The following is a 22752-nucleotide window of genomic DNA, read 5'->3' as shown; positions in this document are numbered from 1 at the left end:
AGCGGTGGTCACGTGGTGGGCAGCTGTAGTCACGTGGTGGGCAGCGGTGGTCACGTGGTAGGCAGCGGTGGTCACGTGGTGGGCAGCGGTAGTCACGTGGTAGGCAGCGGTGGTCACGTGGTAGGCAGCGGTAGTCACGTGGTAGGCAGCGGTGGTCACGTGGTGGGCAGCGGTAGTCACGTGGTAGGCAGCGGTGGTCACGTGGTAGGCAGCGGTAGTCACGTGGTAGGCAGCGGTGGTCACGTGGTGGGCAGCGGTAGTCACGTGGTAGGCAGCGGTGGTCACGTGGTAGGCAGCGGTGGTCACGTGGTAGGCAGCGGTGGTCACGTGGTAGGCAGCGGTGGTCACATGGTTGGTGTTACGTATCCCTAGTTATGGATACTCACAATATATCATGTACGATAAATTGTGGAAATTAATTTGTTCATTAATACATGTGATACTTTTTGTAACGTGTAGTAGGACATGGCAACACAGTTGGGAGAAGGAGCGGGCTTGCATTCTTCACCTATTTAATACCTGTCCATTTCTGGTCAGCTTATTGTACGTGTTCACTTGTTGAGTTGCCAGATGTAACCTCTTATATAATTCATACATTAATATTTACCTTTGATAAACTTGTTGTTCTTATATTAATGTCATTTGCATGTTGTAATTTATATTTTATTTCCATTTATGTTTGTGTTAGCACAATTACTTTTCTCATTTATTTATTGAGTTATAAAAGTACTCGTTTGTCATCCCCTTTTGTCTAGGAGGAAAGGGGGGGGGGCTGTGTGCCCGTAATAGTGAGCTCGTCAGTAGCAAAGAGACCTTCAGTCTGGGAGCATCGTGCTACAATAAGTTTGTGTACTGTTTATTTGTTCCGTAGGATAGAATAATTATTCTGGTGAGACTATTTTTGCATGTATATATATGCCATCTTATTCTATAGTGATATTGAAGTGAATATATATTTGTTATATGTAGAACGTGCATTTATTTTTTTTTTATTTTATATTATATATATATTTTATGTGCATGTTTGTTTACCCTGATCTTGGGATATTATTCTGTTTGTACCCGCTGAAGGGGCACTCTGGTGTATATTTTTAAAGACAGTGACTTACCCTTGGCTATTCTTATCACTGGCCATTGATATACGAGCTGTGGGTACAAGCATAGGTAACAAATATTGGGGGCCTGTAGCCGAGAGATTATTACCATATTATTAACTGTATACTTATATTAATAACTTGTAATAATTCAAACTTGCCTTCCTAAGTAAAAATGACCTAAATGTGCCAAATATTACCGTGATAGCAAGATATGTCCTGTGTTTCACCTTACTTGGAGGAACGGGTGACTACTACACGGAGGCAGAGTATACAGTTAATATGGGTGGACAGCACTTCGGATTCGTAGTCTTGAGGTTCTGGGTTCGATCCCCGGTGGAGGCGGAGACAAATGGGCAAAATGTTTCTTTCACCCTGATGCCCCTGTTACCTAGCAGTAAATAGGTACCTGGGAGTTAGACAGCTGCTTCCCGGGGGGGTATGTAACAAAAAGAAGGTCTGGTCGAGGACCGGGTCGCGGGGACGCATAGCCCTGAAATCATCTCAAGATAACCTCAAGATACTCAGCCAGTGTCAACCAACACGTTTCACAATTTTGAGGTAAGTCATTATTTTTTGTTTGTGCAGTGGGCCAGGCAGTGTTCAATGTCGCTCTAATTTTAACATTTTTTTAATAAATGAAGTGCCAAGTGTTAACCATGGAGTGTCAAGTGGAGTTGTTGCTATCAGAGCCTAACTTTGAAGGGATTAAGAACCTTACAAAGTCTGCCTTGATCTGTATGGCAGGTAAACTAGAGTTAGCAGCCAGTAATAAGATGGTTAAAGCACAAATAGTGAAGGTGATAATTACTCCTCTAGTGGAAGATGGTAAACTAGGGGAAGAGGTCCTGGAAGAATTAAGTGATGAGACAAATGAGCAAGTATCATTAAGACGTTTTGAGCTCGAATCTCAGCTGGAATACACTAGGCTTGAGGCTCAGCAGAAAAAAATTGAATTTGAGAATAAAGAGAAAGAATTAGAATTAAAGGCTCAACAGAGAGACATTGAGGCACAGAATGCTAGACTAGCAGCTCAGTTGCAGCTAGAAGCTAAAAAACAACAATTAGAAATACAAAGACAAATGGCAGAGGACAATAATAGAGAAGAGACACGGAGACTCGCAGCTGGACATGGTAATACTAGCAATATTCCTAATAATAATTACAACCCTCAATCTAAGATAAATAAATGTCAGATAAATAAATATGTCGAATTGCCTAAGTTCAATGAGGAAGACCCTGACTTTTTCTTTTCTCACTTTTCCAAGATTGTAGTCAGTATGGACTGTCCAGTAGACCAGTGCGTAGCTATAATGCAGAGTCAATTCAGAGGGAAGAGTCAAGAAGTATTTGCATCTCTTCCTGATGCAAATAGTTTTGATTACCAGTTTATCAAAAACAGCATTTTAAATGCATACTAGTTAAATCCTGAGGCACATCGACAGAAATTCCGTAATTTAAAGAGGGCACATGAACAAAGAATTGCTGATTTCACGAGGTTGAAAACTAATTATTGTGAGAGATGGCTTAAATCATATTTTATTACAGATTTTACAACTTAAAAATTTTCTTATTACAGAAGTTTTATCACGTCTTCCAGATAAATTATCTACTTCTATGGCGGAACAGAAAAGCACCACAGATATGAGCTCTCTAAGCTCGCTGATGAGCATGAATTGTTAACAAGGACACATTTCAAAGCCCAATCAAATAGTTATCACACTCGAGTAAACTATAATGCTCACAGAAATGCTTATCAGAACGAACCCAGTACTAATTCTCCAGCTACTCCCATGAACTCTTTTCTTACAAAAACTAAACTTGATAACCATTGACAGGGATACAAAATCCTAGTAATGTGAATTCTAAACCTGCAGTAGGTTCAACAGGTGTGACCACTGTCAGGCACTGCACTCATTGCAAGAGGAAAGGGCATGTGATTAATTCTTGTTTTAGTTTGTACCTTGAATTAAGACCAACTGGTTGCATCATGAGTAAAGGGTTGCAATCAAATAATTCATCATGTATTACAGTCAATCCCAGTTGAATGACTGAGTTTAAACCATGTATGTCCATAGGTATATTACTGTGTAAAGATGGTAGTAGTAAGACTGTTCAATTACTCCGTGATACTGGAGCTTCACAGTCTCTTATTTCCAATAATGTGCTTGCTGATGTTGATACAAGAGATCTTGGTGAGGTTGTACTACTACAAGGTATTGCAGGTTGTGTGCAACAAGTGTCTTTAATGCAAATTATTCTGGATTCTACTTATACTTCTGGGTGGTGTAATGTTGGTGTGAGTAAACAGTTGCCCATTCCAGGAGTGGACATTATTCTAGGGAATAATTTTGGGAACCGTAAGGTTGAAGGGACCGAGTGTCCAATAATGTTGATTAACCCTAATAGTGTACTGGCTCAACCAGATGCAGAAGATGGCATTAATTACCCTGCTTGTGTTGTGACCAGATCAGTGGGAAAAACGGGTGATAGTAATCCTGTCTTCACCAAGGTAGATGTTCCCAAGACCAGGACCCCTTCAGTAAAGGAGTGGGAGGTGGATCTCGAGGATTCTTTTATGACTCAATTGGATGATGAGAGTGAGGCAGTAGTAGAAGCCCCGCCGAGCCCAAACCACAAGGAAGGTGAAGGTGAGGAGGCTGAACTAGCTGTACCTTGCCAACTTGTCTCCTCGAACTAGTTGTCGAGAGTGAGGCCGAAGTAGCTATGGCTCCATTTTATTCTGATCAGCCAGGATCAGGAGAAGAGATCAAGCTGCGAGGTTCTTGCCCGCTCGCTTCTGAGTCTGGGTCCTTACCCTGGAGTGTTTTGCAGACTACTGATCCTAGTTTACTTGAATGTAGTTCTGAGTCCACTGCTACTGTAGATGCACTGGAGGAAGGGACGGGTTTCTTTTTCAAGGATCGACTTCTGATGAGAAAGTGGAAACCCAAGGGAGCTCCTTCATCAGATGATTGTGAAACCAGAACTCAACTAGTTGTCCCCAGTGTTTATCGCGAGCAGGTCTTGCAGGCTGCACATGATGACCCCATGGGAGGTCACCAAGGTATAAACAATATGTACCATAAAATATGTAAGTATTTTTACTGGCCAAAACTGAAGAGAGATGTGGTCAGATATTGCCATAATTGTGTAACATGTCAAATTGTTGGCAAACCTAATCAATCTGTGCCAAGAACACCCTCACAACCTATTATAGTTCCCGATGAACCTTTTTTTCGTGTTGTTATAGATTGTGTAGGTCCATTATCCAAGACTAAGTCAGGTAACATGTTTATGTTTACTATGATGTGTATGGCGACAAGATTCCCTGAGGCATATGTTTTGAGGAATACTAAAGCTCATAATATTATCAAATGTCTAGAACGATTTTTCTCCTTGTTTGGGATGGCTAGTGTTATCCAGAGTGATAACGGGGGAAATTTTTGTTCCAAAGTTTTCAGAACTTTCTGTGAATCACATGGGATTCAGCACAGGTTTTCCAGTCCGTATCATCCACAAAGTCAAGGAGGACTTGAGCGTTTTCATCAAACGTTAAAACAGATGTTAAAGACGACAGGGGAGACTTAGCCACGTAATTGGGATGAGAATCTCTCTTTTGTTCTTTTTGCTGCCAGAGAGGGGTTACAAGAGTCACTTGGATATTCCCCATTTGATCTCGTGTTCGGTCACCAAGTGAGAGGTCCATTGAAGATGCTCCAAGAAAAGTTGATGGGCGATGTCTCTGTTCATCAGAGTGGTCGCTATTTGAGTGATGTCAAAAACAAGTTGTGTCGGGCAAAACAGTTGGTTATGGAACATCTTGGAAAGACTCAACAAGAAATAAAATAACGATATGACAAAAAGTTCAAGACAAAGCTCAGGTCGTTTGCTGTCGACGATTTGGTGTTGGTGTTGAAACCTCGTCTAGGGACTTCCATGTCCCATAAGTTTGAAGGACCCTACCAAGTGGTAGAGAAGTTGGGAGACCTAAGCTATAAAATACATAACCCTAATCTTTCAGAACAACAAATGATTGTGCATGTCAACAGGTTAAAGGCCTATTGTAGACCAGGTGTTGTAGCTTGCTTTAGTAGGGACGAGTTACCACCTGTGGAGGATTGTAGTGAGGGGGAATGTTGTTAACATTCAACTTTTCAGTTCCAGTTCCGGAGGGAAGGAGATGCTATGTCATTTACAGGAGGAGCAGCGTGATGAGTTCCAGGTTCTGCTGGACAACCATACAACACTGTTTGGGGAGATTCCCCAAACAGACTCACCTCATCACACAACATTCAGCTGCTGGACAGCACTCCAATTCGACAACATCCCTACAGAGTGAATCCCGAGAAAAGAAAACTCATCCAACAGGAAGTAGATTATCTGCCTAAGCATAATTTCATCCGTCCAAGTCAAAGTTCTGCTTGTAAGGTATCTTTGGTAGTGACCTTCTTTTGTGTCACTACCAAAGGTCACTACCAAAGATACCTTACAAGCAGAACTTATTGCAGAAGGAGGAAAGAATCGAGGCAACTACAGAAGCACCATACTGTCCCCCGAGCTTAAAGCGGCAGCTAAAAGCCTTCGTGAGAACAAGGAGATAATTGTCAGGAGAGGTGACAAGTCGCCAATATATGTCATTCTTAAAAAAGACGAATATCTGGCGAAAATGAACATCATACTCTCTGACCAAACTAAGTTCCAAAGGGTAACGAAGGACACTACAGCCGAATTAAAAGCAAAGGTCAACAAACTGATCGAAACTGTGAACGCCAAGAAATCCGGACTCCACCTGCCAAAGATCATTGGGGAATATAAACCTGGATATGCGTATGGAAATGTCAAGACGCACAAGCCTGGAAACCCACTTCGGCCAATCATTAGCCAGATACCCACACCCACGTACAGACTGGCGAAGCGACTCAACGGCCTGCTGACTCCTTATGTTCCTTGCGCCTTCAGCCTGAAGTCTCCAAAGGAATTTGTGGACTTACTGCGGGGCACACGGGCCACAGGGATAAGAGCCTCGTTGGACGTAGAATCGCTGTTTACCAACGTACCTGTGGACGAGACAATCGGAATGATAGCCGACAGAGTGTATCGTGATCCAGCCTGTACTCCTCTTGACATGCCAGAAAGTATTCTGAGGAAACTACTCCAAGCTTGTACTAAAGAGGCACCCTTCTTGAGCCCGGATGGGCACATGTATAAGCAAGTAGATGGGGTCGCCATGGGTTCTCCCCTAGGTGTCCTGTTTGCAAACTTCTACATGGGTACCATCGAGCATAAAGTCTTAGTCGACATGAACTTGAAACCGGCCATATACTGCAGGTATGTTGACGACATTTTTACACAGGTACCTGATGTCAGACATCTGCAGGAGCTGAAGGAGGCATTTGAGCAGAGTTCCGTGCTGCGTTTCACTTACGAGACGGAAAAGGATGGGAAGCTGCCTTTTCTAGATGTAACAGTCATGGAAAAGGGCGGAGGTTTCCACACTGCAGTCTACACTAAGGAAACAAACATAGGAATGTGCCTAAATGCCAACAGCGACTGCCCTGACAGGTACAAGAGGAGTGTTGTTAATGCATACGTCGACCGTGCTCTCAGCCACAGCTCAGAATGGAAGCAAGTCGACGAAGTACTCTGTAGGGTAAGGCAGGTCCTAGTCAATAACGGCTTCTCCAATGGTTTCATCGAAGACATCATAAGAAGGAAAGTGAAAAGCCATGCAACCTCTGAAGGGACAACTAACACAACACCTATACCCCCTATTAGACTATTTTACAGGAACTTCTTTTCCACAGCTCATAAAACGGAGGAAAGGGTCCTGAAAGATATTGTTAATAGAAACGTTATCCCTACAGACAAAAATCAGAGGATACAACTGACGATTTACTATAAAACCAGAAAAACGGCCAGCCTACTCATGAGAAACTCTCCAGACACAAAACAGAACGCTTTAAAAGAGACTAACGTCGTCTATGCCTTCAAATGCCCACTTGGGGACTGTAAGCTCCAAAAAACACAGTATATAGGCAAGACAACAACATCTCTTTCTAGGCGTTTAACGATGCATAAGCAACAGGGCTCCATTAAGGAACATATAATCTCTTCCCATAACCAAACCATCGCCAGAGAAATCCTAGTAAACAACACAGAAATCATCGATAGATACAGCGATAGCAGGCGGCTTGACGTTTGCGAGGCACTACACATCAAGAAGTCAACACCAGCAATCAACAGCCAATTATTGCACAACTATATTCTACCCACCTCAAGACTCCGCTCCAATATAGAAGCATCAAGAAATATGGACCAATAGGCTTTCTACAAACACTTCTATTCAATACCCATTGTTTCTGTTCTGTCTTGTGTTGATACTTTTAATACCCTATTAATATCCCCTCTTGTTCTGTCTTGTGTTAATGCCACATCACCCCTCCCACCTCACTCAAATGTAGATATAAAATCAGAGATACGTAAGTTCTAATCAGTTGTGTATTTGTGAAGTCTTTGAAAATGTAATAAGTTTTACGAAACGCGCCCGTGTCGCGTCAGACTAGAAATAAAAATGAATTTTGGAGAAGTGATTTTTTATTTACCTCCAACAGTGAAGCGTAATGTACGAAAGATTGAGAAAATTCGTGTTAGAATTATTAATCTTACTTTTTCGGTCATATTTAATAATATATGTCTACAGGAAAGACTGCTACCAAAATATACTAATATATATATATATATATATATATATATATATATATATATATATATATATATATATATATATATATATATATATTTATATATAAATATTATATATATATATATATATATATATATATATATTTATATATAAATATATATATATATTATATATATATATATATATATGTATATATATATATATATATATATATATACATAAATATTTATGTATATATATATATATATATATATATATATATATATATATATATATATATATATATATATATATATATATATATATATATATATATATACTTTTGAAGTTGTCCTATAGTTTGGCAACATAGGGGAGCATAATGCGGGCTGATTTAATCATAAGTATTACACGTGTGCTTGCTTGGTCAACTTCCTTATAGTTTAACAAGGAAATGTTGTACTTGTGTAGCTGCCAGTTGCTTTCTCTTTATTATTTACCATATATATTTTTTCGCTTTATATATACATGTATTGCATTCTATATTTTACTCATATGAATATTACAATTCATATTATATATCATCTTTTGTTTGTATTGCACGATTTCGTTGCTCATTTAATTAAATTAAAGTTAATAAATTTTCCACTTGTCATGTTTGTGGAAGGGGGAGCTGGAGGCTCTGACGCCAGTTTAAGTTAGCCGGAAGCCGTCAAGAAGACAACTGATCTGATAAGTGTCTATTGTTTTCTTTCTGTATTTTATCGTAGTAGATCTCATTTATCTGGCGAGCTACTTTATTATATTATAGTATCTTATTGTGCCATCTGATTAAATTGTGATACATGCAATATATTATTACTGTGATCTATAAATTCATTATATTGTATATATGTTTTTACGTGCATGTTTTATTTTAAAACCTGGTGAAATATTCTCTATATGGTACGTACTTATGAGACACTTTGGTTGAACATGTTTAGAGAAAGGGATTATTTTGATTACCCTAGACAAAACCATTAATTACCCCTGTAGTTCAACGAGCTGTATGGACAAGACGTAACAGTAACCATTGCTCTAACTCTTCACAGTGAGCTATAATTTCCTTCTTTGCAAGAGGTAACGACGTGCGTCTTTCCTCGACGACTCTCCCGACTTAAGTGAGTCGTTAAGACCTCCGCTCACATAAAGTCTCTTAACATAATGACAACATCTTTTATTACCTCGTTTCCTTAAGATGCTAGCCCTCTGCTCGCCTTCCCCTCAGTCATAATTACTGACATTTGCTCAGTTTAACTCCTTCCCCCTGACTCCTAGATCCAGTCTGGTGTGGAATAACTCTCACTAGGTTGACCTTGCTTATGAGGCTACCTAGGGTTCATAACACTCATCCCCTGCCTCATCACCTGCCTCACTACACTCACCTGCCTCATCACCTGTCTCACTACACTCACCTGCCTCACTACACTCACCTGCCTCACTACACTCACCTGCCTCACTACATTCACCTGCCTCACTACACTCACCTGCCTCACTACATTCACCTGCCTCACTACACTCACCTGCTTCACTACACTCACCTGCCTCATCACCTGCCTCACTACACTCACCTGCCTCATCACCTGTCTCACTACACTCACCTGCCTCACTACACTCACCTGCCTCATCACCTGCCTCACTACACTCACCTGCCTCATCACCTGTCTCACTACACTCACCTGCCTCACTACACTCACCTGCCTCATCACCTGCCTCACTACACTCACCTGCCTCATCACCTGCCTCACTACACTCACCTGCTTCACTACACTCACCTGCCTCATCACCTGCCTCACTACACTCACCTGCCTCATCACCTGTCTCACTACACTCACCTGCCTCATCACCTGTCTCACTACACTCACCTGCCTCACTACACTCACCTGCCTCACTACACTCACCTGCCTCATCACCTGTCTCACTACACTCACCTGCCTCACTACACTCACCTGCCTCATCACCTGCCTCACTACACTCACCTGCTTCACTACACTCACCTGCCTTAATACACTCACCTGCCTCACTACACTCAGCTGCCTCATCACCTGCCTCACTACACTCACCTGCCTCACTACACTAACCTGCCTCACTACATTCACCTGCCTCACTACACTCACCTGCTTCACTACACTCACCTGCCTCATCACCTGCCTCACTACACTCACCTGCCTCATCACCTGCCTCACTACACTCACCTGCCTCATCACCTGCCTCACTACACTCACCTGCCTCATCACCTGCCTCACTACACTCACCTGCCTCACTACACTAACCTGCCTCACTACACTCACCTGCCTCACTACATTCACCTGCCTCACTACACTCACCTGCCTCACTACATTCACCTGCCTCACTACACTCACCTGCCTCACTACATTCACCTGCCTCACTACACTCACCTGCCTCACTACATTCACCTGCCTCACTACACTCACCTGCCTCACTACACTCACCTGCCTCACTACACTAACCTGCCTCACTACACTCACCTGCCTCACTACACTAACCTGCCTCACTACACTCACCTGCCTCACTACATTCACCTGCCTCACTACACTCACCTGCCTCACTACACTAACCTGCCTCACTACACTCACCTGCCTCACTACATTCACCTGCCTCACTACATTCACCTGCCTCACTACACTCACCTGCCTCATCACCTGCCTCACTACACTCAGCTGCCTCATCACCTGCCTCACTACACTCACCTGCCTCACTACACTCACCTGCCTCACTACACTCACCTGCCTCATCACCTGCCTCACTACACTCACCTGCCTCATCACCTGCCTCACTACACTCACCTGCCGCATCACCATGCCCACCATGCCGGACCAAGAGCCGTCCTGGAGTCTGGTGCCGAAGAAGCCATCAGGAGGGCGAACGTAGGTGTATCTTGTATGATAAAAGAGCAAGTGATGTAGACTGTCGTTCCACCAGTGTTAACTGTTGAGGGTTGTGTAGCCTGTCGTTCCACCAGTGTTAACTGTTAGAGGTTGTGTAGCCTGTCGTTCCACCAGTGTTAGCTGTTAGAGGTTGTGTAGCCTGTCGTTCCACCAGTGTTAACTGTTAGAGGTTGTGTAGCCTGTCGTTCCACCAGTGTTAACTGTTAGAGGTTGTGTAGCCTGTCGTTCCACCAGTGTTAACTGTTAGAGGTTGTGTAGCCTGTCGTTCCACCTGTGTTAACTGTTAGAGGTTGTGTAGCCTGTCGTTCCTCCAGTGCTAACTGTTAGAGGTTGTGTAGCCTGTCGTTCCACCAGTGTTAACTGTTAGAGGTTGTGTAGCCTGTCGTTCCACCAGTGTTAACTGTTAGAGGTTGTGTAGCCTGTCGTTCCACCAGTGTTAACTGTTAGAGGTTGTGTAGCCTGTCGTTCCACCAGTGTTAGCTGTTAGAGGTTGTGTAGCCTGTCGTTCCACCAGTGTTAACTGTTAACGGTTGTGTAGCCTGTCGTTCCACCAGTGTTAACTGTTAGAGGTTGTGTAGCCTGTCGTTCCACCAGTGTTAACTGTTAGAGGTTGTGTAGCCTGTCGTTCCACCAGTGCTAACTGTTAGAGGTTGTGTAGCCTGTCGTTCCACCAGTGTTAGCTGTTAGAGGTTGTGTAGCCTGTCGTTCCACCAGTGTTAACTGTTAGAGGTTGTGGAGCCTGTCGTTCCTCCAGTGCTAACTGTTAGAGGTTGTGTAGCCTGTCGTTCCACCAGTGCTAACTGTTAGAGGTTGTGTAGCCTGTCGTTCCACCAGTACTAACTGTTAGAGGTTGTGTAGCCTGTCGTTCCACCAGTGTTAACTGTTAGAGGTTGTGTAGCCTGTCGTTCCACCAGTGTTAACTGTTTTAGGCTGTGTAGCCTGTCGTTCCACCAGTGTTAACTGTTAACGGTTGTGTAGCCTGTCGTTCCACCAGTGTTAACTGTTGACGGTTGTGTAGCCTTTCGTTCCACCAGTGTTAACTTTGTCATCAAACATCTGCTCTTACAAAGAGAGCTTACATAAATGATTAGAAAATAATCCCTAAAAACATAAAAACATATTTTTATAGAAGAAAAATTGTATAAAAGATGATAAGAAATGAATTATGTTATTATGATAATTACAGGACCAGTTTATGTTTGTTTATTGTGTTAATAAAGGAGTTAGGTAATTACAACCTGTATATTAATAAAGTATTACATATATTATATATATTAAAATATATTACATTAAAGTTAAGTATTATATTATATTAAAGTTAAGAATTATACTAAAGTTAATAATAATATTAATAAAGTAGTGGTTAATAAAGTTTTGATGGATTTGTTTAAGTTCAAATATTTGTATGTGGATATATCTTCATTTGCTGTGTAACTTGAAGACAATTTAAGAGGTTCTCCTTCTACATTTAAACTGGTAGAAGCTCATTCTTCCTGAAATGGATTATATTTAAATTTAAACTTTCCATTGCTGGAAATTAAACTTATTCCATTGCCTGCCCAAATCTTTCGTGTAATTTGTATCACTGACGTTTACATTTGTCATGTCACTGCCAATTATAGCGGGGAAAGATGGCATCCCTCATGGAACAAATAGAAGAATGCGCATGCATGGTTATATTGATCCATCAGGACATTACAATACACTTCCAGCATCAGGCATAAACTAGGTCTAGTCAGGGTCGGCCCAAATTACATGTTTTAAGAAAATACAGCATTTTAAAAGGCCCTTCCTTATGAATTTGAAAGTATGAAATAAAATTTGGCATGTATTTTCCTGAGATTTGTTATGCTTTCTTCAGGCAGGCTTTTACTGCTTATTCGAAATCGATGAGCATGAATTAATTACATTTCCTTAAGGGGAGAAAGAGAGGGGAAGAGGGTGGATGTTGAGGAGAGATCAGGAGTAAGGTGAAGAAAGTGGGAGAGGTGCGAGAGGGAGACAGTTGAGAGGGAAGAAGAAGGAAGGCGAGAGTGTGAAAGGGAAAGGGACGGGATGGTATGATGAAGAAGAAGGAAGAAGAGAGGGGGAGAAAGGACAAGAGGTCTGGAGATATGAGGAAGGAGGTAGGTTGGAAAAGAACGTAGTGAGTAAAGGACAGCTGGGAGAGGGAGATACTGGCCGAGAAAGGTGGAAAAGATGGGAGAAGGAAGACGGGATTACAAAAAATGTATACGAACCCCAAGATTTATACATTATGGATAAGAGGTAGTTGGGTTATCTTGAGATGATTTCAGGACTTTTTTAGTGTCCCCGCGGCCTGGTCCTCAACCAGGCCTCCACCCCCAGGAAGTAGCCCGTGACAGCTGACTAACACCCAGGTACCTATTTTACTCCTAGGTAACAGGGGCATAGGGTGAAAGAAACTCTGCCCATTGTTTCTCGCCGGCGCCTGGGATCGAACCCAGGATCACAAGTCCCACATGATGTCTGCTCGGCCGACCGGCTCCCGACCGGGTTGTTATAGAATGTAAATATCACATAACAGTCCTAACACCTACTATTACCCACTACCTCAATGCCGATGAACTGTTGCTGCCAATAACCGACGCCCCTTTGTTTACTTTGTGTGATCAGGGTTCCCAGAGAACCTGCGTCACCAAAGCACTAGTGGATGATCTGCAGCTTAAGACTGTGCAAACGATTTTTGACCGACACAGGTCACCATGAATACAAGGAGGTAAGACTCCTAGTTCGTCTATGGAAATCTATTAGGCCAGTATATGGAATTATTGTGGAATCAATGCCGTCTGACCTGTAAGAGTTTGGTTTCTTGGTCTCGGAGCCACAGTGAGAATCTAGTATATCCTAGATAGAGGATATCTAGTATATCCTAGATAGAGGATATACTCACCACAGTGAGTATATCCTCTATCAAAAGAGGATATACTTAACAGATCCCCAGATAAATTCCGACTACATTACTTATATTGACATATTAGTAGGAACAGACTATTACCACAAATATATTTTTTGGGAAGCAGAAAACATTGGGAATGCTCTTGTTAGAGTCCACAGGAGGAAAGTTCTTCTCCAGGTCAGTACTACGCTTCAAGACATCAACTCCTGTGGAGCAGGAACATTAATAAACAGTCACAGTAGCATGACTAGGCCAAGAACAATCCACCCCCCCCCCCAGAAATCAGTGACATGATTGAAGACGAACTGAAATCCATATATAAACTGTTTGACCTAGATACTACCGGAATTCTTCTTGAGCAACCAAGCCCAGATGACACATTGGCATACAAACAATATTTGGACACAATGCAATACCATGATGGAGAGAAATGGGTACGATTACCATGAAAAATAAATCACAAAATCTTGCCCACAAATTACAACATGGCTTTAACCCAATTTAAGGTACAAATTGCCAAACTTAGAAAAAATCAGAACACTTAAAGCTGTAACATGAGGTTACAACACAACAACTAGCTAATGATTTCTTAGACGTTGTAGCTAATGACAATATACAAAATAGGTCATTATGTGCCACATCATACCGTTGCCAAGCAATCTGTAACTACACATTTACAGATTGTTTTCGACTGTAATGATAAACAGCACTCACGGGCAGCATGCCTCAATGACTCCTTGCAAACAGGTAAAAGCTTAACACAGAAATTGTTTTACATACTGCTGAAGTTAAGGGTAAACATATTTGCTTATATAGTAGACATATGTAAAGCCTTCCTCAGAGTAGGCTTATAGGAAGAAGATCATGACTTCAAAAGCATTTGTGTGCTGAGAATCCAGAAGACGATGAAAGTCAAATGGTGATTTAATTGTTTAAGTGGAGGAGGAGGAACCTTTGGAAGAATATCGAGTCCATTTTTGTTACAAGCAATGTTGGACATGCACTTAAGGACCTCAAATATGACTGAAACCGCCCAAAATCTATATGTAGGTAATTTTCAATGGACTGCTACCAGTGAAATTCAACAATTAGAAATCATGAACTAAAGTTCATGAACTGTAGTTCATGAACTGAACTACAGTTCAGTCATGAACTAAAAGGAGCTAAAATACCATTATAGTCGTGGGCCTCTAATAATGAAGCATTAAATAAAAAATATCAGAGATAACCCAGATTATTTCGTACATCAAAAGTTAACAAGAATTGGATGTTGGAATATTTCCTCTGATACATTGTCAATCAAATCAGTACCAGTAAACTGTTGCACTGTCACAAAGCGAAACTTATGTTCTCTAGTTAGCAAAGTTTTTAACCCCTTAGATCAATTATTTCCTGTAACTGTTAAAGGGCATATCATGGTACAAGAAGCATGGAAAAACTAAGGCAGGATAGTATAGTCCGTTGTCTGCTGAGATGCAAACAGCCTGGAGAGAGGTTGCAAATGAAGAAGCCTTAGTTGAGCAGATCATCTTTCCAAGACAAGTTGTCGAGAAAAGTACCTGCAGTGACATCGTATGTATTTACAGATGCCTCCACTAAAGCCTTCTGTACTTGTGCTTATTTTGTCCCTCAGCAGTAATCCCATTTAATAACAGCAAAAGCAAGAGTAGCTCCATTAAAGAAAGAACTCTGCATCAGATGGAGCTAACAGCCCTGCTTACAGGTACTCGGTTTAGCAACGCATATCAAATTCACTCTGTCTAACATAAACATCACAGATGTGTTTATGTGGTCTGACAATGAAAAAGTCTTACAGTGAGTGAGGAACAATATCAGCCGTACACCATATGTAAGCAGTTGAGTCACAGAAATTACAGAACTCTCTGCAGGTTTTAAATTTTTGGATATACCAACAAAGGACAATCCAGCTGATGTCTTATCATGAGGAATGTAGTTGAAACACTTGCTAAAAAGCTGATATTTGGCAACATGGGCCTCGATGGTTAGTTCATGGTAGTTGGTCGGAACAAAAGTTAGTTTAGTTCATTTATTATGAACCCCATACCCATCGTGTGGGCGGTAGTGGAAAGTGTAACAGAGACACATAATGGGATCAGGGACTGAACCTCACAATTAATTTAGCTAAGCAGGTTACAATCTCTGGAACATTTGTTATAGAATTGTCTCTGAATTCTCGTATCTTTTCTTGCATACGTTTCTTACTATTTTCAATTTTCTTGATCTAGGGTTTGCGAATATTTTTGTTGACATAGTTTACATTTAGTCAGATTTACATCAGCAGATAATGAAAATTCCCAGAGGTGCTTGTAACCGAGTCTAAGCCGAGCAGTAGTAAGATGTAGAAGTCGGCCGATTTTATTGGATGAACCATAGATGTGTGGCTCCTCTTGCATGATAGTATGATGATAGATGGAATTACTGGTGTCGATTTCACTTTGCCTCTGATCTACAAGATTTTGATTAAGTTTTGGTGTACTATTACTCTCAGACTGCTTATTGACCATCCAAGAATACACTCAATTTCTCCTTTAAAAACAGTTGCTTTGGCTAACTCATCAACTCTATCATGCATTCGGAGGACAACATGAGATGGAGTCCACATGAAATGGACTCTGTTTATATCAATAATAATTTTGTTGTAATTGTGTCTACATTTAAACACGATCGTGCTTCAGTTATGTCTTAAATAGTTGGGAGCAATTAAGGATGATAAAGAGTCACTTACAATTAATACATCATGTTTGCAGACGTGCACATTTCAGTGCATGAAGCAAGGCAAATAGTTCAGTCTGAGGGGTAGAGGCCCAGTGGTTTATAAGGACTTCCCACTCAAAATATAAGACATCGCCCATTGTCAGGATAACTGCACTTCCAGCTGCACCCGTGAAGCGGTGTAAAGAACCATCAGTGTATATGATTTGAGAGAGAATGTTCTGTGGACAGAGCATCAATATGGCTTAAGGTGTTGAGCTTTGCCTCAAGGTGAACCTTCGGCTGATCTCTAATTTACTTCGTAGGTGGAAAGGGAGGGATTATAATTGGAAAGGGTGTAATCTCCCACTGTGCAAGAAAGTGCTGTTGTTGTCTCTCTTGGTACAAAATATAAATCTGATACATTCTGAGTTCAGTTCCATTTTAGTTATCCATTTGGACCAATGTTGATCGCCAATAAAGAAATTCTGGAGGGCATCTGTGCAAGGGTTAGGATGAGCTAGCCTAAGCATTTTTATTCAAATTTGACAGTTAATTTCAGTAACACAATCAACAACTCTCGGAATATTGAGTGCATTTCTGATGTTAAGTATCTTTGTGGTACGAGGGCACTCAAGGATTATCCTCAATGCTTCGGTCTGCAATTTTTCAAGCCCTCCAAGCTTTCTCTCAGGCATCAAAGCAAGAAGAGGTGCAGCATAATCCACTAAAGATCTGACGTATGAAAGGTTCGTCATTTCGACAATTATGACATTGGCATCATAGCCTCAGTGATAACCTGCAACAGCCTTGAGAGCTTTGAGCCTCTCTTTATACTGACGACAGAGTCGTTTACATAGTCAAGCTGGGAGCCATCACACAGTTGCATCTTGCTGGAACAAAAGCCACACGTCATTGTGACACAATCTATGACTACTGTTGAGGACCCACTGGCCAGGCCATAGAGTGTAAACGCTTCTCGTCACTGAGAAAGCTGTTAAAACTTCACAATTGGTGTTTCTTTTTATCTTGAAAAAAGAGGAATAAAATATACATTTTGGGAAGTAATGAATTATTGGCCAAGATAAGCCCATGGAGACACCTATGGGGATGATTTTTTAAACTTCCACAACAAACTAACTCAAACTCATGGACTATGGATTGACCAAAATAAAAAGAGTAGTCTGCATTGTGGAGGCAGACTGCAGCATGCAAATATAAATCTAGTTACAGTACATCCTTGGTTCTTACCAAAAAATTATAAAGAACATCATTAATTCCCCCATATAACACAGTTATTATACAACCTGGTGATGTCCTGGTGGACAGTGATGAACCAAGTTCAGACTGGCCGTTAGGTAAAGTCGTATCTGTCAACCCAGAGTGTGTGTGGGCATTTTGAGGATAGTTAATGTTTGTTCTAAAGGAACTACGCCCTTGTAAATACTAGAGAAACTAGCACACTTGGAGTCCGTAGGTCGGACAGATCCTGGACAACCCCCAGTATCAACACATTGTGACTTACAGACTCCAGTATGATACATCTCTCCCCAAATGATAGCTGCACGAAGGTGCTAAAAAAATTGAGTTTGTACTTTAGAAATAAATGGGAGTAAATGAGGCAAATGTTTGTCTCGTGTCAGTTATATACATGAATTCTGAGCCGTCATTTCCCGCCCCCAGAGATGAGGAAAATATCCACTTAAACTAAAGTCTAGCATATATTAGTTAGTGATGGTCTATGAGTATTATAAAACAAAGAGAACATGGGCTATGCCTAGCTAACTTTAAGATCCCACAGAAGAAAGAGTCTGTAATGGATCTACCACGATACGTAAATAAATCCAATGGCCATATAAATTATTATCGAAATACTCCAAAATTAATAAATATAATCAATAGTTAACTGTTTAACCAAACACATTTGGTAAATATAAGTAAATAATATATATTTAAACAGGGCGGGTATCTCACTCGCCCTGAAGCAGGCCATCTGGTGGTGAGATCTGCCACCATCCAGTCACAACAAACACCACCAACACAACTACACCGCAGGCATCTCCTGGTTCAACCTTGAAGCTGAGCGGACGTCTGGTAACCTCCGCTTGGGAGCCTCCTGTTCACGTCTTGTTTTCGCGTTTTGGCTTTGCTACTGCCGTTTGGCATCCCTTTTCAACAGTCCGATTGTACGACGCCTGGCGCACATATCGCCTTGGGTCACGGGATTGTTGATAGATTTTTGATTTTTGCGTGTTCTGGCTGGTTCTTCAGGCGGGGTGACGGTGTTCGGGGGCCGGCTTGGCCGAGAGGTGCCGGGAGTTGGCGGGTCTTGGTGGGCTCCTGGTGTGCCCTCAGTCGTGATGGGCGGCCGGCTTCTGCTCTGTTGGGGGACGCTGGATGACTTTTTGCGTTTTAGTTGGGGGCCGAGTTTTGGTTTTGCTACCTGGTGTTGTGTGTGGAGCGGGGCCGGTGCTTGTCGCCCTGAGGGCCTCCTGGGGCTCCCCAATCATCTGCCCGTCTGTGCGTTTATTAGCCGTATGGCATATTAGTTTCTAGTGATTGGCGTCACTCGTTTCGCGGTTTGGCTTGACATTCCACCCTTCCAGGCTTCGCGATTTACCCATCACGGGTACGCCGGGGCGCATCCGATCCCCCTATCGTCGTCGCCCCAAAATCACCAACAACAACAACACCGCAGGCGTGCAAGCTGAGTAATAATCAGCCATTTATCATGCCCGTGTACATTGTGTACTCTAATAAATAATATAAACAATGTGACACACTCTGAACTAAATTTTGTGAACTATAGTTAACATGAAGTGAACTAATTATAGTGTGTCAAGTGATAATAAAAGAGCAGTGAAATGAACATCAACTGAGGAGCTGACGTCATTACACAAAACTCACACCACTTTATCAACAGTAAACATCACTACAATGTTCAGGCCCACCAGGAGGGCTAAGTCTTAACGAATATACAAGACTGAGCATCGGGTCGACATTGCTACAAAATAACAGGAAGGAATGTTTGGTGAGGCTTTCTAAGGAAAATTTTATTCGTATTTGTTTGTGCATATCCATGCCATAACCTCTCTTTTCTTGTAGGATCGTTATCAATCCGGTTTACGAGCTCAAAGCAGTAAGCAAATTACTTACCAACCCATTAAATATAACTAGCTAGGTTAACTAATATTTAAGAGATATATAGCAATTGTTTAATAGGAAATTATTTATTTCCAATAAATAAATTTACATCACTAAATAATAAAGTATTAATTCTTGCAATTGTTCATATATATTAATATGTGACAAGACTCCAGATCTAAAAGGCTAGGGTAAAATAACAATGCATGCTGCTTTATTATTAAACATTTAAACTTATAATTTGACTGAGATTTGTCCACCTGGCAGGTAAATGAAAACAGAATCATTACATGTTGGGCCTTCCTATGAGATATTAAGCTCACTAGGGAGCATACAGTCTCCTCAGGAACCCCAGGAGAACAAAGCTCACCAGGAACCATACAGTCTCCCCAGGAGAACAAAGCTCACTAGGGAGCATACAGTTTCCCCAGGAGAGCAAAGCTCACTAGGGAGCATACAGTCTCCCCAGGAACCCCAGGAGAACAAAGCTCACGAGGGAGCATACAGTCTCCCCAGGAACCCCAGGAGAACAAAGCTCACTAGGGAGCATACAGTTTCCCCAGGAGAGCAAAGCTCACTAGTGAGAATACAGTCTCCCCAGGAACCCCAGGAGAACATACTGCTACTAGAAATGCCCGGTAAACAGCAGGTAAAGAGTTTTTAGTTATAGCAGATTAGTTTATTTCAATCCTATGTATATTATACAGTACTTTTAAAATTCGTTGTCTTACCTTGAGTGAGTCAGAATAAATCCCACAACATGTTTTATATGCATATATTCACACATATGTATTTTACACATTTGTTTTTTATTAAATGGAGTACTTGATCTTGCCTGGGTATTTTCTCCACTCTTTCCCACTCCCTTTCTCAGCCCTCTCTCTCAGTATCCCCAACACTTCCAACTCTCAGATATCATCATGATCTTCCCCAATCCTTTACCCCCTGTTCCCCTTCCTCTCCCCATCTCGTCACGTATGCTTACCCCCAATCTTCCTTCTCAATTTCTCACACTGCCACCCACCCACCTCTATCTCTCTCTCTCTCTCTCTCTCTCTCTCTCTCTCTCTCTCTCTCTCTCTCTCTCTCTCTCTCTCTCTCTCTCTCTCTCTCTCTCTCTCTCTCTCTCTCTATCTCTCTCTCTCTTATTCTCTCTCTCTCTCTTTCTCTCTTATTCTCTCTCTCTCTCTCTCTCTCTCTCTCTCTCTCTCTCTCTCTCTCTCTCTCTCTCTCTCTCTCTCTCTCTCTCTCTCTCTCTCTCTCTCTCTCTCTCTCTGTCTCTCTCTCTCTCTTATTCTCTCTCTCTCTCTCTCTCTCTCTCTCTCTCTCTCTCTCTCTCTCTCTCTCTCTCTCTCTCTCTCTCTCTCTCTCTCTCTCTCTCTCTCTCTCAATAATATTTGTATATTTACCATTTTGATGCAAAGTTCTACCAATGGAGTTTAGTAACGTTCTTGTAACACAGTTTAGTAACTTTCTTGTAACATAGTTTAGCAACTTTCTTGTAACACAGTTTAGTAACGTTCTTGTAACACAGTTTAGTAACGTTCTTGTAACACAGTTTAGTAACTTTCTTGTAACACAGTTTAGTAACTTTCTTGTAACACAGTTTAGTAACGTTCTAGTAACATAGTTTGGTAACGTTTTTGTAACACAGTTTAGTAACATCTTTGTAACATTGTTTAGTAATGTTACGTTTTAATGTAACATTACGTTTTAATGTAACATTACGTTTTAATGTAACATTACGTTTTATTGTAACATTACGTTTTAATGTAACATTACGTTTTAATGTAACATTACGTTTTAATGTAACATTACGTTTTAATGTAACATTACGTTTTATTGTAACATTACGTTTTAATGTAACATTACGTTTTAATGTAACATTACGTTTTAATGTAACATTACGTTTTAATGTAACATTACGTTTTAATGTAACATTAACGTTGTGATTATGTTTTGAGTAAGTTGATATAATTTGAACATCTAAAAATCTCTTGAAGAACTCTCTAGAAAAAAACTATTTTAGACTACATTGAAGTTGCTTTGAATCAAAATAGGAACAGATTCTTCATGACTAGTGGGCAATTGGGCCAACCCCGACAAGCCCAGCACCACCTACGTGCTATCTAGAAAGGTTAGGTAAGGCAAGCCCCTTCCATACATCTGGCTTTTAACCTTGGAAATACAAATTTGTATCTCTGCAGACAGAGAGACATATATTTTATATATTATATATAGATTTCTTGAGATAAAATACTGACTTACGACAGCATAATCTTCCTCCTTAATTATTCATGGCACTTGCAGGTACAATTAAATATTTAAAGATGTCTTTCGATGGAATTCAAGTACATATATTTATTATCTTAACCACTATCAAATAATACTCACGAGAAATTAAGAGCTTTAGCAAGGTAGTCGATGAGCTCTGGGACAGGTCCAGAGAAGCGATACTGATGACCTGACGGTGAAGCAGCAGCAGCATGATCAACGTCAACCTCTGTAATCATCTTGCTGAAGGGATTCCCTTCTGATGCCACTAACAGATTAGGGCCGTGATCGAACCTGCAGAAACCCAAATATAAATCAATGCTGTAAGAGAGAATGTCTGTCTGTTAAGAGTTTGAGGCCTCACGGTTAGCGTTGGTCATTCCCCCACTCGAATTGGCAGAGGGAATGGTCTGAGGGTACAGGATGAACATAGGCTGGTCGGGGTGGCTACAATTCAGAAGCGAACAGTGTGCCAGTGCAACATTAAAACCCCCCATGACGAGTTTTGGCTCAACCGGACAACGTCACAGCTAAACATTTTCGAAACAAATTTTTCGCCTAAATGTTTTTCTTATTATAATGTTCACCACTAATTATTGATCTTGAGATAATTACCAGAAATTTCCAACTGTCAATAATTTGCCCGTACTCGCATCAAACAGATGATTCTTACAGAGTCAAAAGTCTCAACAAATGATCTTTTACCTGAACAAGGGTAAAAAGCCTGTTCTTTTGTTTAGTATTTCACACCCTTGAGCTGCTCTCACTCCCGATCACCCACACATTAGACAATTATTTTTTGGTATAAGAGAGAAAGAAACAGACAGATTAAGACAGAGAGAAACAAACAGAGAAACTAAGACAGACGGAGAAAGGAAGGCAGAGGCAGAGAGAAACAAAGACAGGGACTGAGATAAACAAAGATAGAGACATAGAAAAATAAAGACAGACAGAGAACCAAAGACAGAGACAGAG

General features: G+C 41.2%; 1 protein-coding gene across 1 annotated transcript in view; it reads right to left on the bottom strand.

The window, feature by feature from the left end:
- The window catches only part of LOC123774158 (glutamate receptor-like), a 124461-nt gene that overhangs the window by 68836 nt on the left and 32873 nt on the right, over positions 1-22752 (bottom strand). Inside the window, exons 3-4 of the mRNA XM_069312663.1 lie at positions 21898-22071; positions 10626-10716 (exon numbers count right to left, since the gene is read on the bottom strand). Coding sequence (XP_069168764.1) covers positions 10626-10716; positions 21898-22071 — 265 coding nt within the window. The remainder of the gene's footprint in view (positions 1-10625; positions 10717-21897; positions 22072-22752) is intronic.

This window comes from Procambarus clarkii, chromosome 73 (genome assembly GCF_040958095.1).
Source record: "Procambarus clarkii isolate CNS0578487 chromosome 73, FALCON_Pclarkii_2.0, whole genome shotgun sequence".
Classification (NCBI taxonomy): Eukaryota; Metazoa; Arthropoda; class Malacostraca; order Decapoda; family Cambaridae; genus Procambarus; species Procambarus clarkii.
The sequence above is the reverse complement of the archived record's forward strand: the minus strand, read 5'-3'. Positions and strand labels throughout refer to the sequence as shown.